Source organism: Rhineura floridana, chromosome 17 (genome assembly GCF_030035675.1).
Source record: "Rhineura floridana isolate rRhiFlo1 chromosome 17, rRhiFlo1.hap2, whole genome shotgun sequence".
Taxonomy (NCBI): domain Eukaryota; kingdom Metazoa; phylum Chordata; class Lepidosauria; order Squamata; family Rhineuridae; genus Rhineura; species Rhineura floridana.
Genome location: NC_084496.1, coordinates 22,262,964 through 22,279,942, shown reverse-complemented (window position 1 = coordinate 22,279,942; position 16,979 = coordinate 22,262,964). Strand labels below are relative to the sequence as shown.

At 45.5% G+C, this 16,979-nt stretch overlaps 1 protein-coding gene across 5 annotated transcripts in view; it reads left to right on the top strand.

Moving 5' to 3' along the window:
• Positions 1-16,979, top strand: part of GRIN2A (glutamate ionotropic receptor NMDA type subunit 2A) — a 212,238-nt gene that overhangs the window by 179,708 nt on the left and 15,551 nt on the right. For all 5 annotated transcript variants that reach the window (XM_061599547.1, XM_061599545.1, XM_061599544.1 and 2 more), the window contains one exon: positions 16,009-16,196. In XM_061599547.1, coding sequence (XP_061455531.1) covers positions 16,009-16,196 — 188 coding nt within the window. The remainder of the gene's footprint in view (positions 1-16,008; positions 16,197-16,979) is intronic.

The window sequence follows — 16,979 nt, the reverse complement described above, 5'->3', positions numbered from 1 at the left end:
AAACATAGAGAATCCAAAATTGACAGTTCCATTAATCCCTGCCTGTTGCTTCTTATTTGTCCATTCTCCAGGCTTGTTAACTTTGCTGTCTCTTTCCTTGGTTGCACACTTTCCTACTTTACTCCCTTGCCCCACCATATCGCATTCTCTAGAATCTCACGATTTGTGTGAGCTAAAGAAGATTTACAATGCCATTCTAAAATGCATCTTTTTTGTCCACTGGGGAAGCTCGACTGGGGCAGGAGTGGTATGAATGAATCTTTATTGTTCAGAGCCATAGGCCGCCACAATTAAATACTTTTAAAAGGGAAATGCAAAAAACATATTAAAATACAAATTATATTACAGTAAAGCGCAGATTCAACAACATAGAGTAGAAAAATATAAATACATTTCAAATAAAATTTCCGGTGGAGTGTTAAAGGATGGGCTCTTCCAGTTGAAGGTGGGGAAAAGCTATGGGGGGGGAGGAACCTCTAGGACAGCTTTTCCCAACCTTTGGGCCCCCAGATGTTGTTGGACTACAACTTCCATCAGCCCCAGCCAGCATAGCCAATGGTCAGGAATGATGGGAACTGTGGGGCAGCAACATCTGAGGACCCAAAGGTTGGGAAAGGCTGCTCTAGGAGAAGAGGAACCGAATGGTCCCAGCCAGGCCAGTGGGGGGGACCTCACTGTCTTGCTTCTCCTTCTGATGCAGCCAGGAAAAGCTGTGGATAGGGGCAGTTCTCGGAGAGGAGGAGGCAGAAGTTCCAGCAAGGCTGACAGAGGGGGCCTTGTTATATCACTTCTCCCTCTGATGCAGGCAGGTGTGGAATCTAACAGTCTAACAGGATCGGGCTAGGAAAAGGTTTCTTGTGAAACATCTGGTGTGAGGCTGCAGAAACATGAAAGCCATTCCTTGGAACCTTCACTTGGTTCCAGCTGTGCTGGCTGCTTCTTGTCTGCACGCTTGTTCCATCCCCTTGACAGCACGAGTCCTTCACTGCCGTTGACGGTTCTCCTCTGCTGCAACTTCTCTTTCTTGAGTGATTTCTCGACATCCCAAGGTGTCCATGCCGCTTCCCTTGATGGACACTTCTGCACCAGATGGTGCAAATTGCCTGTCATGTACAGTATTTTCGTGATCAATACACGACAACAGCTACGCACTCCTAAGGGGCTGAGTTTTGGTCTCAGAGAACTTGAGGAAGGACTGAGAGGCGAGAGAAAGGCATTTCATCAGCTGCTTGAGTGTTCAGGCACAGATGCCGGGTGTTTTTCAGAACTTCTGCTGGTTTTCTTCTGTTTAAAAAGCCTGGCCTACAGTTCCTCATATGAGTCAGGCAGCTCCATGGTATTGTGTTCAAAGCCAGCTGAACACTTCTGTCGCTGCTGTTGTTGTTGAGGCAAACCTACCCTGACATGTAATTGTATTGGGTTGCAGCCAACTAAGCCCTACTCAGAGCAGACCCATTGAAATGAATATATAAATATTAGGGATGGGGAAGAATATCCGACAAAATCGTACCTGGTACCGGATCCCAACTGAATTCGCTAGTTCACCATCCCTTCAGAGTGGCACCGATCTCTTGCAGTGGGCCACAGCTGTAATTGGCATGATTCCCCCCTCCAAAAATCCTCCCCCTATTTTACATCCTTTTTTTATAATTATTTTTTGCAATGTTTTTCCCCTCGGTCAAAAAAACACGTGGAACACTATGATCGTTCATGTAAGCGACCTAAAAATTATGCAATGTTTTTCTCTGCCGCCAAAGAACTATGTGGAATTCTGTCATAAGTATCTACAAAAACAATTACATAATTTTTGCAACCCTGGGGAAAAAAACACCTGCGGATTGAATCACCCCAAAACGCACGCAGCAGATCAAATCAGCAAGTGCCAGAGAAAGTGGAAACTAAAAAAGGATGGACCAGTAAAGAAATGATGGACTATTGAAATGCACGCTGATTGGCACCATGCAGCAAACCCGATCCCTAATATATATACACACATGTAATTGTGATTAACAAAACAGAGACTTTTATCGTTCTACCAAAAAGTGTTTGTGTGTGTGTGTAGAGAGAGAGAAAGTTTTGAAAGGAACAAACAGAACTTCACCCAAGCTTGCTCTGGATCCCTATAAGGATTCTGTTCATCACCTAAAAATATATGCACATAATTGTGATTAACAAAACAGAGGTTTTTATTGTATTAACAAAATGTTTCAGCTTCCGCCTTCATCAGCTGTTAACATACAAATACTGTTACCAAGGTGGCAGTTACAGAGCTTTGAGGATGGAATGCTCAAAGGGGCTTCATTTGCAGAAGCTAAATGATGCTGGTACTGTCCTCCAGGTTCAGGCCATGTGGTGCTAATGGGTCCAGTGGGTATATCCAGAAGTTCTCCCTCTTAGTCAATGCTGTTGGATCTTTTGGCATCTGTATAGCTGTTATAGAAAAGTCCAACAGGCTGTGACCTTCAGTGTTAAAATGTTTTGCAGATGCTCCACTTGTTTCACTTGCTGAAATATTTTGAAAGGCTGAGTGGTCAGAAGGAAAACAATCTCATATTCATTACGTCTTTTTTTTAAAAAAAATGTCCAGCAGACTAAACCTATGCTGTTTTGCATAATTGCAGAGCCAAATATTGGACCCCAAACAGGTTCATAACTCATACTGAGTCTGCTCTTGGTCAATATTGCTGATTTGTGGTTTCTGAAGTGTGTGAGTAGGTCAGTTGTAGTTTTTCCTACGTAGTGGATATGACATCCTGGTCTTCTGCATTCGATGACATAAATTATATTGCAGGACCTGCAGGCTATGTTCTTTTTGATGTAATATGTTCTGTTTTTGAAATGTGTGTGTGTGTGTGTGTGTGTAAATATGTGTATTATACACAAAATGGAATCATAAGGATAACACTGCAAGGAAAGGATTGGGGAGGAATCCTGCAAACTCGGTTTCTAAAGCAGACTCACCTGATCTGCACCATGCAGACCAATGAGCAGATCTGATGTGGGTCCACTTTGGAATCCACACTCCTGATCTTTTCTTTCAGGTAGCATACAGAGAAAATGTGCAATGCTACAGTTAACAGAGAGGAACATAAGAAGAGCCTGCTGGATCAGGCCAGTGGCCCATCTAGTCCATCGTCCTGTTCTCACAGTGGCCAACAGGATACCTCTGGGAAGCCTGAAAGCAGGATCTGAGCGCAAGAGCAATCTCCCCCACTTGTGATTTCCAGCAACTAATATTGAATGGCGTACTGTCTCCAGCAGTGAATATAGAATATACTGGCTAGCAGCCATTGATAACTTTATCCCTTTTAAAGCCATCCAAATTGGTGGCCATCACTTCCTGTTTGTGGGACTGAATTCCCTAGCTTATCTATGTGCCATGTGAAGGACTTCCTTTTATCCTGAAAGTTCCAACAGTCAGCTCCATAGGATGGCCCTGGATATTACCCTTCAAAAATTGCCACATTCTCTCTCTCTTTTAAAAGTGTTTCTATGTTGGCTTATGCTCCCAGATGCCCCACAAGGCAGATAAATATGGACATGGCATTTAATAGATAAGATTATTAAAGCAGGCTCCTGCAGGAGGTGCAGGGAGGAGGCGTCCAAGGGCCTGAGGGACTCAGATCCCATCTGTGCTCAATCCAATTTGCTGCGTGTAGAAAGCTTAATGCGATGACGGCTATTGCAAGTTGTCACTTTGAACTTCATCCTGACTGATGTCCCTTATCAATGTCATAATGGGCCCCCAGAAAGAAAGAAAGAAAGAAAGACAGTCCTCTCCTCTCTCCCTTGTTGGTGTCTCTTGTGAATCTCTAAATGAAAGGTGTAATTGATCTGGTTTTGTCAGTGTAAACATGTGGGGGATTAAACCAGCTTGACGCTGTGATTTCAAAGCAGACAATCTGGATTCCCGGGGATCTTTGTTCCTCTGGATGTTTCCGATTGTTGTGGTGGCAGGCTGATGGGAAGAGAAGCAACAGCTGTTGCTGTGGTGGGTGGGGTTTTCGGCCCTACCCCTGTCTCTCCCTCCCACCCCTTGCCTTGGGGCAGTAGTCCATATTTGCAGAGCTTGGAAAAGTTACTTTTTTGAACTACAAGTCCCCTCAGCCCAATCCAGTGGCCATGCTGGCTGGGGCTAATGGGAGTTGTAGCTTAAAAAAGTAACTTTTCCAAGCTCTGCATATTTGTTCGAGCTAGGGAGGGGCAAAGATGTCGATTTCGGTTTCTCCTAATTCCTCATTTTTCCAGTCGCTAAGTCTGGTCCACTTGTAAATTGGTAATGTGGCAAACTGGACTGAAAACACATCTCCCAGCACAGCGAAGCACAGAACAGGGAGCTAACTGTACCGAAATGCGAGGATATTTTGGTCAAATGCATTGTAGTTGCACTGATAAAGGTCCCTTTTCTTCAGTCACTTTATGAAAATGGGGGCAAGCAAAATCCCTCGAAGAGATAACAAATTGCTCATCCTAGCATCCGCAGTTCGCATGCCTATTTTGTCAGCTCTACTCCTGCCTGCTTTTCTTTCCGGCAGACGAGACCAGCTACAAAAGAAAGCTGCCCTTGTGAGGGAGACAGGAGTCATGCAGCCAGAGTTGAAAACCTTGGCAGAGCCTGGGAGATCTGGCTGTTGCAATGGGTAGCTTTTGATTCTGCTTGTAGCCATTTCCTCTTCCCCATGGCCTGCTGTTGTCTTGCATGTCACCGTGCAGGAAGGTGATGTTTTGACAGATGAGGCTGGGAAGCGGAGATTAGAAGCAGCGCGGAGAACACTCTGCCTTCCCTTCCCTTTCTCCTCATCTGCTGGATCCTGCTTCTTCAGCAGGGGGTGCAGGGGAGCTGCCGCTTTTGTACTGATGATTTCTGCTGGAGACTTTAATTTGAGAAGGTGGGACGAAAGGTTTCCAACTAAGCAGAAGGAGGACCAATAATACCAGCTAGCATTTGTACACATGTCTTCATCTCAGAGCTGTAAAGGAGGCCAGCAGAGTCACTGCCCTTTACCAGGATGGGGTGAGGGAAGGGAGGGCCGCAGCAGAGTTGGGGCAGTGTGGGCACACCCCTGGCACACCCCTGCCCTGCCTCGATAAGCAGCGCCCAATGACACTGCCAGGAAGCTAGCCATGGTGCTACCCCACTTGGATGGCCGCTATTGTTCACCACATTATGACGGTTATAAGAGGAGAAGAAAGGTGCGTCTTCATGGAACTGATAGCATACCATATATTTTGAGTTATGGATGCAGTATCTAAAAGGGTGTGCGCGCGCATGAGCACTCATGCATGTGTTGGGGAAGAACTGCAACTCCAATCAGCCCTAGCAAGCATGACCTATGGCAAGACCAAAGGTTCCCCACCCCCTGTCTTGAATGACGTATTTCATCTGTTCTCCCTGTGATCTGAAAAGTAAACATGCTGGGGATATTTCTATGCCAGTTTAATTCAGCACAAACCAATGGTGGGGAACATCAGACCACAGACCAAACGTGGCCTTCCAGGCCTCTCTGTCTAGACCTCTGGATTGTCTAGGCCATGCCCTCCTCTGTTCAGGCCAAACCTCTCATCGGTCCTGCTCTGTGCTCTCCTCATGGGCTTTTGCCTGGCTGGAATTTGCCCTGGAGCTTCTTGCTTGCTTGGATGGAGGATGGTGTGTGTGTGAACCTCTGTCTTTTGCGTACCTAGAATGAAATCCACTGGAGTCAGATAAGAGGTACAATGATGGTTCCACCCACTTTTGCCTCTGGCCCCGCCCACCACTGGCATGTGGCCCCTGGAAGGTTGTGCATGAGAGAATGCAACCCCCATGCTGAAAAAGGTTCCCCACCCTGATGTACAAAGCATTTTCCTGAGACAATGAATGACCTCACTGATTGGAAGCCCAGAGGCCCAGAATCAATAGAAAAATGTGAGTGTACTGCCTTCAAGTCGATTCCGACTTATGGCGACCCTATGAATAGGGTTTTCATGAGGCTGAGAGGCAGCGACTGGCCCAAGGTCACCCAGTGAGCTTCATGGCTATGCGGGGATTCAAACCCTGGTTTCCCAGGTCGAGTCCAACACCTTAACCACTACACCACACTGGCTCTCCCACACAATCAACAGAACCACACAAATAAATCCACTTGCCACTTGGGTCCCCAGGCAAAGGTAGTTAAAACGGCATGATGGGAGGGTTATACAATTATTAACAGTGTGGAAGGAGTTTTTCTCCCTCCCGTCATTCTAGAAAATTTGACTTCCAATGAAAGTGATTTGTGGGATGTTCAGGACAAACGAGCAAGAAAGGATCTCACACATAACAGACGATTGACGAAAGGAATTTGCTAACTTGAGATGTTACCTTAGATGGCTTTTTAAAAGGATAAGAGAAATTCATGAAGCGGATAGGTCTGTCAAAGACCAGCAGCCATGATGGCTAAATAGGGCCTCCATGTTCAGGAGCAGTCTAACTCCGAATGTCAGTGGTTGGGGAACAACAGCAGGAGAGGGCTATTGCCTTTCTGCTCAGCCTGTGGGCTTCCCCGAAGCAGCTGGTTGGCCTTCTGTGGCGAACCACACTCTGGAGGAGAAATTTGTCTTGTGAAGTAGCCTGAATTCACAGGTCCTGGACTTATAGGCGAGATTGGAATTCATCAGTTGGATTACATGCCAAGTTTTGTGATGCAGTTTTGCTTCAAAAATGTGTTTTATGGGGACAATGTGTACAATTTTTGGAGAAAGTGCATTGGAATATATACAGAAACGCATATCTTAGGGGAAGGATACATACAAAATGCCTTTCAAGTCTGTATGATTTAAATGCAACATTTTAATGTTCTTTTTAGTCACACAAAAGAGGATGGGATGGACTTATGACTGAGTTCATGCAAAATGGACATGGAAAGAAAATAGGCTGATTGCTCAATCTTTACACCAGCTGGACCTTTGGCCTGACCCATCTAGGTGGTTCTTATGGAGAGGAGATATCAGTTGCTCTGTTCAATGCTGCAAAAAATGTGTTTGCAACTGCTCTTTAGCTTAGGGGTGGTTGAGAGAGAGAAATATGACAACCATTTGTCACATATGGTAAGTGCGAAGGTTATTTCTATACCATATACTTCGTTATATCGGACAGAATGAGTCCAGATCAATATGTCAGGCACAAGAAAAGCACAGGGTACAGAAAGATAGATTGCAAAAAGGGTTTTTTGTCAGTATTTATAAATCTGAGAAAGGCAGTGTGCTCTCTGTACATCATACCCTTATGAATGCCCCTAGGGTATTGGTTCTTGATTTGTGTTGCAAGATCTGTAGCTGAAATAATCCATTTTCCATTATTTTGGAGGGAAGAAATCAGCCTTGCAAATCGACACGGAAAAGCTGCTAGCCCATCCAAAGATTTACTTTCCTGTTGCAATTTGTGTGTTCCTCTGAGGTCAGGAATGGAAATCATGTGAGCAAATACTCGAGAGGTATTCACTATCATGGTTTCTTTAGTCTGCATTCTAGCTCACACTAACTGCTTCTGCCCCAAATGGGAATGTAGGAATCTGCCTTACACCAAGTCAGCCCATAGTCCCATCTAGTTCAGTACTGGCAACACTGACTGGCAGCTGGACATTTGTAGCCCTTTCTGGGTAGGAGGCATTCCTAGCCCTGCCTGGCAATGTTAAAGGTTAAACTTGGGTCCTTCTGCATGCAAAGCAGATGCTCTGCCCTATGGCCCTTCCCCATATGAATCTGCCCTATTTCACATCAGATCATTCACCCATCTCGCTCAGTATTGTCTACACTGACTGGCAGCAACTCTCCAGGAGCCTTTTCTAGCCCTACCTGGAGATGCCTGCTCTGACTGGCAGTGGTTCTTTGGGATTTCAGACTGGGATCTTCCCCAGCCCTATCTGGAGAGGCCAGGGATTGGACCCAGGACCCTTTTCCATGCAAAGCAGGTGCAGTGATCCAGCCGTTCTTTCCTCAAGCCACGCCGCAAGCCTGTCTCCATCTTTAGAGACAGACGTTTGCTAGCCTTGTTGATTTCCTACTTTGAAAACTTTGCCTGAAAGATGTGTAATGAACACCAGGATTATATCAAGCGTCGGAACGATTTGTTTTTACTTTCCTCTCTGAACGAGTCTTTTTATAAAGGGGGTTAAGCGAGGCGGCCCTGTCAGCAATAATCTTATTTCCTAGCTTGGTGATGGATGGCTATGCACTTACACAAGCAACAGTGGTGATAACAGCCTCGGCACGGAGTTATGCAGTATTGGTAATAACTGGATGTAATCCTGGAGGGGACAATGTTGCTCTTTACTATCCATGCCGCAGTGCTGTGTATGCTCAAAGGGGAATCCTTGTGATCACATCCTTGTGTGTGGGATTTAAATGCATGTGTGTATGTCTTGGCTGGTGTATTTGAGTAACTGGGGCACGGCCTCATTGGGATGGAAAGATCTGTCACTTTCGGTTCACTCAGTTTCTCAATTTTCCAATGTTAAATTCAGTTCTCTGTAGCAATCTGCAATTTTTTTAAAAAAAAATTCTCATGAAAATTCACCGTTTTAGTGCAAATTTCTCCAAATAAACACATTTTTGTAGGCAGTTTTGAGAAAGGTACACCTTTTTGCAAGCCATTTCTCATCACAACATGCCTTTTTGCATGTTATTTTCATTCATGTGTTCATTTTGATGCACACTCTCCCCTAATATACGCATTTTTGTAAATGTTGTTTCGTTGGCCAACTACATCCCGAAATTCTAATATATGCGAATGCTCACATATGCTTGTGTTTCGGTTCTCATATTGTTTTGGAAAGTGCGAATTTGATCAATTCTGCTTGAAATGTGAACTGAATCAAAATCCTCACCCACCCCTACTGCCTCATCAACTTCACTCTTGTCTTCAGCCAGCCCCCAGCTGCCTGCACTCTTCACCAATGCAGGGGGCGGCATTGTCTGTCAGCTTCCTCCACCTGAGTACTCTCCAGAACTTGCAAGGAGGAGGATGGAGGCGAAACTAGCATTAGCTGCCTCTGCCTGTCATTGGCTGTGGCTCCATCAGCCGTTGGCCGCCCTGCCTTCCGCCCCACCAGTCCCAATGGGCATCAGCCACCATTGGGTGTGTGCGAGAGTGAGAGAGAGATTGGGTTATATTTGGTGCTAGTCCTACTCAAAGTAGACCCATTGAAGTTCATGAACATGCCTAAATTAGGTTCATTAATTTCCGTGGGTCTACTCTGAACAGATGTGAATTGCTCCCTGTGTACAGGCTGCTAGTTTCTACGCACACTCACCCACCCCTCTCTGCCCTCCATCCGATTCATGCAAGAAGCATATTTTCCGAGCTCAAGAACAAATTTCAGCCAGGCAAAAAGGAAGCTTTAAAACAGAGCAGGTGAGGGATGTGGCCTGAGGACTGCAGCCTGGGAAGAGTCCTGGGGGTCAGATAGAGATTTTGAGCCTGAGATTCCCCATTCTTCCCTATCATCATGCTATACCTCCCCCTGTACAGAAGGGGCACTCTTGCTCTCCTTCATTTCTGACAGATCCTGAAGGCACCTCTTTCTCCAATCCATGTAATGGATTTGAGATCATATAATCAACTCGTTTGAAATGTGGTGTTGGAGGAGAGCTTTGTGCATACCATGGACCACAAAAAAGACAAATAACTGGGTGTTAGAACAAATTAAACCAGAACTTTCATTAGAAGCTAAAATGATGACACTGTGGTTATTATACTTTGGACACATCATGAGATGACATGATTCACTAGAAAAGACAATAATGCTGGGAAAAACAGAAGGGAACAGAAAAAGTGGAAGGCCAAACAAGAGATGGATTGATTCTATAAAGGAAGCCACAGACCTGAACAGGGTGGTTTATAACAGATGCTGTTGGAGGTTGCTGATTCATAGGGTCGCCATGAGTTGAAATCGACTTGAAGGCATATAACAACAACAACAAATTTTCTCACTTGTATTCATTATGCAAATTAAGCATAAGTGTGTGAGTTGCGTGCTTCATTTACATAATTACATAGGATGCTGCCTTCTACCAAGTCGGATCATTGGTCTGTCTCGTGCGATATTGTCTATGGCAGGGGGTTGCCTCCAAGGTTAGGCCTATTCAGAGTAGGCCCATTTAAATCAATGGATATAACTAATGTAAGTCCATTAATTTCAATGGGTCTACTCTCAGTAGGATTTAGTTGGATACATCCCCAACGTGTGGAGAACCTTTGGCTCTCCAGATGTTGCTAATCTACGAACTCCCATCATCCCTGGCCATTGGGCCCTGCTTGCTGGGGATGATGGGAGTTGTAGTTCAACAATTCAGTTCAGACGATTTCTCTCCCAGCCTGTAGCTGGCAAGGTTGGAGATTGATCCTGGAACCCTCTCCGTGCAGTCATGAGACCTTCTGTTGCGCTTACAGCCCACCCAGAAATCAATGCACGTTGCTAAACTCTTGAAGCAGAAGTTTTGATCATTATTCTTAACATCGCTACGAGCCGCAATAGTAGCAGCAGCGCATACGGTGCTTTGTTCTCAGTCGTGACCTTATCAAGGACGGCTATTCCCATGGGGTTGGAGGGGTTGTTTTAACTGGTAGTTGCTCTTTTCTTTCTAAAGAGGAACTGCCCCGACTAATTTTTTTTTTAAAAAAAAAAAAACCTTCCACAGCCTGTTCATCCACCGCTGCTGTTCTTGAGATGTAGAAATAATGAGAGCAGGGACTGTGAACCTTGAAAGACGATCCTCATGCCTGTTTTAAAAACAGAACCTTTATGAGGTGGATTGGATAGCTTTGGAAAAGCCTTCCGCTGGTTCACAAAGGATTTAATTTCCACCTTTTCCTCTAATCCACTTGACGTTTCATTTCATTTCATTATTTTCAGCAAAGAAGTTCATTATTATTAAAAAGAGTGTCCCGTCAAGACAGAAATGACGGGATCATATTGCAGGATCATTGCTCTTTATTATTATGAAAAGGAAATCTGCAGATCAATATATTAAATATATTCCACCCTCCGTTCCTTTCTTTACTGTAGGCGATTGCCAACTAAGTCATCCTTAGAGCAGACCCGTTAAACACAATGGGCTTAAGTCCATTAATTTCAGCGGGTTGACTCTGAGTGTGAATAAACTGGATCTCAGTCTATATTTGCATCTTGGTTTTCAGCTAATCATTGTCTCCCCAAGCAGCTCACGTTAATAAAAGTGGGGGGGGGAGGGCAAGAAAGAAAGAGAGAGTCCTTCAGATGCCCTTTTTATTGTGTCTTTATGATGAATTGTGTTCATGATAGCATTGGGGTGGTTATAAGCAATCCTACTTCCAATACCGTTTGTGCCTGAGGACACAGGGTTTTGTTTGCAGTCGGCGCACGTCCTGTAGCTTCTTGTAACTTTTAACATCACAACAAATGTTCTGGTTTATTTGTTGTGCCTTTGTTGCACTACAGCGCAAGAGCTGCCCTCCGGACGGCAATAACGTCGGGAAGCATGACAGAACCACTAATACAGCAGAACGATGTGTGGACGGTCCAGCATAAATCCAGCACTGATACCGCTCCTCTAGTCAGGCCCCGAAAGGTGCATCTGTGGGAAGGGGTGGAAGTAGGGCAAGAAGCCACTTTTGGTGCAGATCCCGTACATGTGCCAAGGCTGGGGAGGAGCATGAGGAGGATATATAATACCTCTGCCTGCTTCCTACACTACTTTGTCTCAAGACGCAGCCCTCCTGACTGGTATGCAGTGTGAGATAAGCTGGTTAGCATAGTTGGGGCCAAGTGGGATTTCTTTTGTCCTCTCCTGTGATTGGATGGCAAGAGGGGAATAATAGAATCCTAGAACAATAGAGATGGAAGGGCCTATAAGGCCATCAAGTCCAACCCCCTGCTCAATGCAGGAATCTAATTTTAGACATATCCAGGTGGCTGTCCAGCTGCCTCTTGAACGCCTCCCGTGTCGGAGAGACCACTACCTCTCTAGGTAATTGGTTCCATTGTCGTACAGCTCTAACAGTTAGGAAGTTTTTCCTGATGTTCAGCCGAAATCTGGCTTCCTGCAACTTAAGCCCATTATTCCATGTCCTGCACTCTGGGATGATCAAGAGAGATCCCGGCCCTCCTCTATGTGACAACCTTTCATGTACTTGAAGAGTGCTATCCTATCTCCCCTCAGTCTTCTCTTCTCAAGGCTAAACATGCCCAGTTCTTTCAGTCTCTCCTCATAGGACTTTGTTTCCAGTCCCCTGATCATCCTCTTTGCCCTCCTCTGAAGCCGTTCCATTTCAGTTCCAGATTGACCTACTCCTTAGTGCAGTGAGGGTAGGTGCAGTTAGTGGTGGGAGCTGGATAATTCAGTTGATTGGTTTAATTTGGTCACTTGGCAGGTGCATGCAGGAAAGGGAAGGAATGGTAAGCGCCCCGAGGCACTTTTCGGGTGAATAGTGATTCCAGATCCTTGCACACAGGGCTCTGCAACCCATGGGGATCACTTCTGAGGTCAACCCATGTCACTCGATTGGAGTTGTGAGACTCAAAAGGGGGCGTGAATCAGGAAGAGCTTCCTCCTCCCCGAAAGGGGTGTGGTGGGGGAAAGAGGTGGAATTGAAGCCACCTTTCACCCCTGCATGGTAGGCTCACTCAATCAGGGTAGGGCTCGGAGCCTGACAGAGCGTTTGACTATTTCCTGCATGTGGTCTTTTCCCTATGCAGTTCATAAGTTCTTTAAGTTGTGGTGAATAAAGTGGCTGTAGTAATATCGATATGTTGTGTGTGTTTTTATTCCCAGTCTACTGGTGCAATGCAGTATTATTGTGTCAATGATAGGTTGCAGAATACACCTGCCAAAATGAACACTAGTCTGGAGGTGCCCATGGGCTCTGTCATTACAAACTCAAAAGACAAATATATACAACGGGAGGCCAATGAACGAGCCAGCTGAGATCTGTTCTTCAAGGGCAGGTCAAAGTGGCAAGCTGCATGCAGACATTTTTAAAATCCAGTTTGGGTCAGGCTGATCTTCCCTTGCTGGTGGTCTTGTTTGAATAACAATTGATGCTCTCGATCTTTTGGCTGATGGATGGAACCCCTAATGTAGTGGCAAATTCAGAAGTGCAGGGTCCCTTCATGACAGTGATGCCACGTCCCTCACAGCCACGCCCCCTTTCCACTTTCCCTTTCCTCCCTTGCTTTCCTTCCCTACAAGGGACTCCCTAGCAGCCAATCAGCATGGAAGGGGAGGCTGTGGGTAAGCTAATGAGAAGAGTCTTCTCAGTGGCTGACTCATCTCTTCTCACACTGATTGGCTCCAATCAGCAGGAAAGGACAGGGACTCTTCTCAATGGCTAACAAGGTTCCCTCTTGTGCTGATTGGCTCTTACATAGGGACCTGGCTGGGACCCTGCTCCCCAAAATGTAAGGGATCTACGACCACCATCACCCCATGACCCTGGACGACTACACTCTGGGATGGGACAAGAAATCCTTTCCCCTTGCTTGCTTCTACAGTTCCAAGGAAGCTGGAGCTGACTATTCTTTTTGGTCCCTGCAACTGCTCTTCACCTGGCGGATGGGGCCAGGTTGGCCCTCCCCTTGGTCCCCTGGCCCTTTCCCATATATAAGAACGTAGGGAACTATCTTATAGTGACTCAGACCATTGGTTCATCTAGCTTAGTATTGTTGACATTGACAGGCAATGGTTCAGGCAGGAGTCCTCCCATGGCTTCTTTCCAGCAGTTGATCCTGAGTGTCACACTGCCCCTTAATGTTGAAATCCACCTTTTAGCTATCATGGCTAACAGCAGTTGCTAGACATCTCCATCTCTGTGAATTTGTCTTATCCCTTTCTAATGCCATCTAAATGTAGAGACATCCTTACTGTTTGTGTCAGTTCCAGCGCGTCTCCACCTCTCTTTTCTCAAAACGGGGTCAAATGACACTAGTCAAACTCTGCCCCGTTTTAATCTTAAAATTTTGTTGGATCAGCTCCAGTGCGTTTTTTTTAAAAAGTCAGCTTCAGAGAAGTTTTGCAACTGATTGGTAGATTGGCCCCTTTGTCTTCCAGGTGTGACCAATGGAAACGCTTAGCTGCAGGCTCAGGCAGAGACTGTGATTGGCCCAACGCTTTGCTGTAGGTAGTCCTAAAAGGTCTGAAGGCAGTAGTAGGGAAGGGAGATGTGGCCAGCAGAGGGCGTTGTCACTTCAAAACACAGCTAGAAAAACCATTCTGGCAGCTTTTGAAGTGATTAGTGTGCCCACAGCCTAAAGCTTCATATACACAGTTTTATTCTAGAATCAATGGAGACAACTTGTTTTTTCTATGGAGTGCACACACAATCTATATCTATTGCCTATTCCCCCTGCCCCCAAAAAGCATGTCTTGAGAAACTGGTTTCATTCAAAAAATAAAAGCTAATTGCAGATTGATTCTGCACTACCTCAGAGTGTGTCCATTTGAAAACAGATGAACACAAATCTAGGCAGTCAGTGTGTGTGTGTGTCCATACCTGCCCAATGACGTTGTGTGTGTGTGTATATACCAAGATCACAATCACCACTTCCTTCTCCGTTCCCCTGGGGCATGTGCAGAGAGGAAAAGGCATGGATAACCTAATCAAGGAGAGGGTGTTCAAATGCATATCATGTAACCACACCCATCCTTGTGGACAGAAGGTTCTAGAATCAACCTAGATCAGCCTTTCCCAACCAGTGTGCCTCCAGATGTTGTTGGACCACAACTCCCATCAGCCTCAGCCAGCATTGCCAATGGCTGAGGCTGATGGGAGTTGTGGTCCAGCAACGTCTGGAGGCATACCAGTTGGGACAGGCTGATCTAGATTGAAAACAGCATGTTGAGGACAAGCATGAATGATTCTGGATTGGAAAAAAGCACACTACATTTTTGCAAAACAAACAGGCTAGGGTGCACACAACCTAATATAATGGCCCCGTACTGTAACCCAGGGCAGTGTGTTCCACAAATATGTAACCTCATAATTAAAGACAGACAAATCTGTCAGTGATGGTTCTCTAGGTTTTTAATTTTTCCAATACCAAATTCAGTTCTACACATTTCCAAACCAATTTGCAATTCCCCCCCAAAAAAATCCTCATTAAAATTTCTGAATTTTTAGTGTGAATTTATCTTAATAAACCTATTTTTGTGTGTAGTTTTGACAAATATATAGGGATGGGTTTCACTGCCTATTTCTGCTTGATTCCGATAGTCCTTTGTTCGATCCGAATCCACCCTTTTTTTGGTCCTGCTTGCTTTCGCACTTGCCTATTCGACCCGCTGTTGTTGGTTTTTTGGTTGCCAAAAAAAAAGGTGTAACTTTTAACATAAATACTTTATGATCACGGTGCTCCGCGTGGTTTATTTTTTCCTATTTATCACACCTACACACTGTTACAAATGCGTCAACTTAGAGGAAATTGTGAAGATAATTACCGCTACCGCTCACTGACCGCAGCAGGAGCGGCAGCGCCGGCTTCGCCATGGCAGGCGGGCAGGCAGGTAAGCGAGCCCCTGTCCCGGGTGGAAAGAGAGTGAGTGAGTGCTGCGCCCTGCCTGGTGAAGGCGAGCAGGCAGGGAGGGAGGAGCCAGCTGGTGAGCAGATCACCAAGTGTGGCCCCCCCCCAAAGTGCAGGGCCCGGGGCAACTGCCCCGCTTCCCGGTGCCTAGGGGCGGCTCTGTGTGCAGTTTTGTACATATAACTTTGCTGGAAAACGGCATTTCAGAAGTTGACAAAGCGTGAAAGTCAAAGGATGGCTGTATTTCAGCGTGGGTATCATTTCAGAAAGTGCTAATTTGGCAGTTCACCTTTACATGTGAACTGAATCAAGTTTCTCCCCAATCCCTAATGACTATTCTCTGTCCCACCCTGCTAATCAATGTCGAAAGAGTGCAGAAACCTCTTAATGATGCTGAAGAACCCTTCATTGGGGCTCCAGTGTCAAGGCATGCAAACGGGAGCTCGCCTGCCTGCTCTCTTTCATTTGGTTTGTAAAACACCATCTTTTATTTCAGGAAGCTGGATGCTTTCATCTACGATGCAGCAGTGCTGAACTACAAAGCCGGGCGAGATGAGGGGTGCAAACTGGTGACGATTGGCAGTGGGTACATCTTTGCCACAACGGGCTATGGGATTGCCCTCCAGAAGGGGTCACCATGGAAGAGGGCCATTGATCTTGCACTTCTGCAATTTGTTGGAGATGGTAAGCGAGAAAGACTTTCCCTTCCTTCCCCAGGGATTCTTGTAGGAGTCATATTATGCATTTATTTTATTTCATTTCTTTTCTGAATTGCTTTCCATTAAATGCACCAAAGCGATTAACAATAAAACATAGATACAAGCATCAATGATAAAAACATATATATATGTTTTATATAAACGTAATTGTGATTAACCAAACAGAGGTTTTTATTATATTAACAAAATGTTTCAGCTTCCGCCTTCATCAGCTGCCAACATACAAATGCTGTTACCAAGGTGGCAGTTATAGAGCTTTGAGGATGGAATGCTCAGAGGGGCTTCCTTTGCAGAAGCTAAGTAGTGGTGGTACTGTCCTCCAGGTCCAGGCCATGTGGTGCCAATGTGTCCAGAGAGTATATCCAAAAGTTCTCCCTTTTAGTCAATGCTGCTGGATCTGCTGGCATCTCTATTGCTGTTATGGAAAAGTCCAACAGGCTGTGACCCTCGATGTTAAAATGCTTTGCAACTGGTTGCTCCACTTTTTTGTCAAGGTTGTCAACGTGTGGTTCCTGAAGCACATGCGTAGGTCAGTTGTGGTCTTTCCTATGTATTGGATATGACATCCTGGTCTTTTGCACTCGATGATGTAAACTATATTGCAGGACCTACAGGTCATGTTCTGTTTGATGTAATATGTCCTGCCTAGTGCTTGTAAAAGTGGCTGTCTCCCTGAGGTACACAGGTGATACAGCGTTTGGAGTGACAAGGATGAGACCCTGGATTGGTGATAGGTGGCTTAAGCACA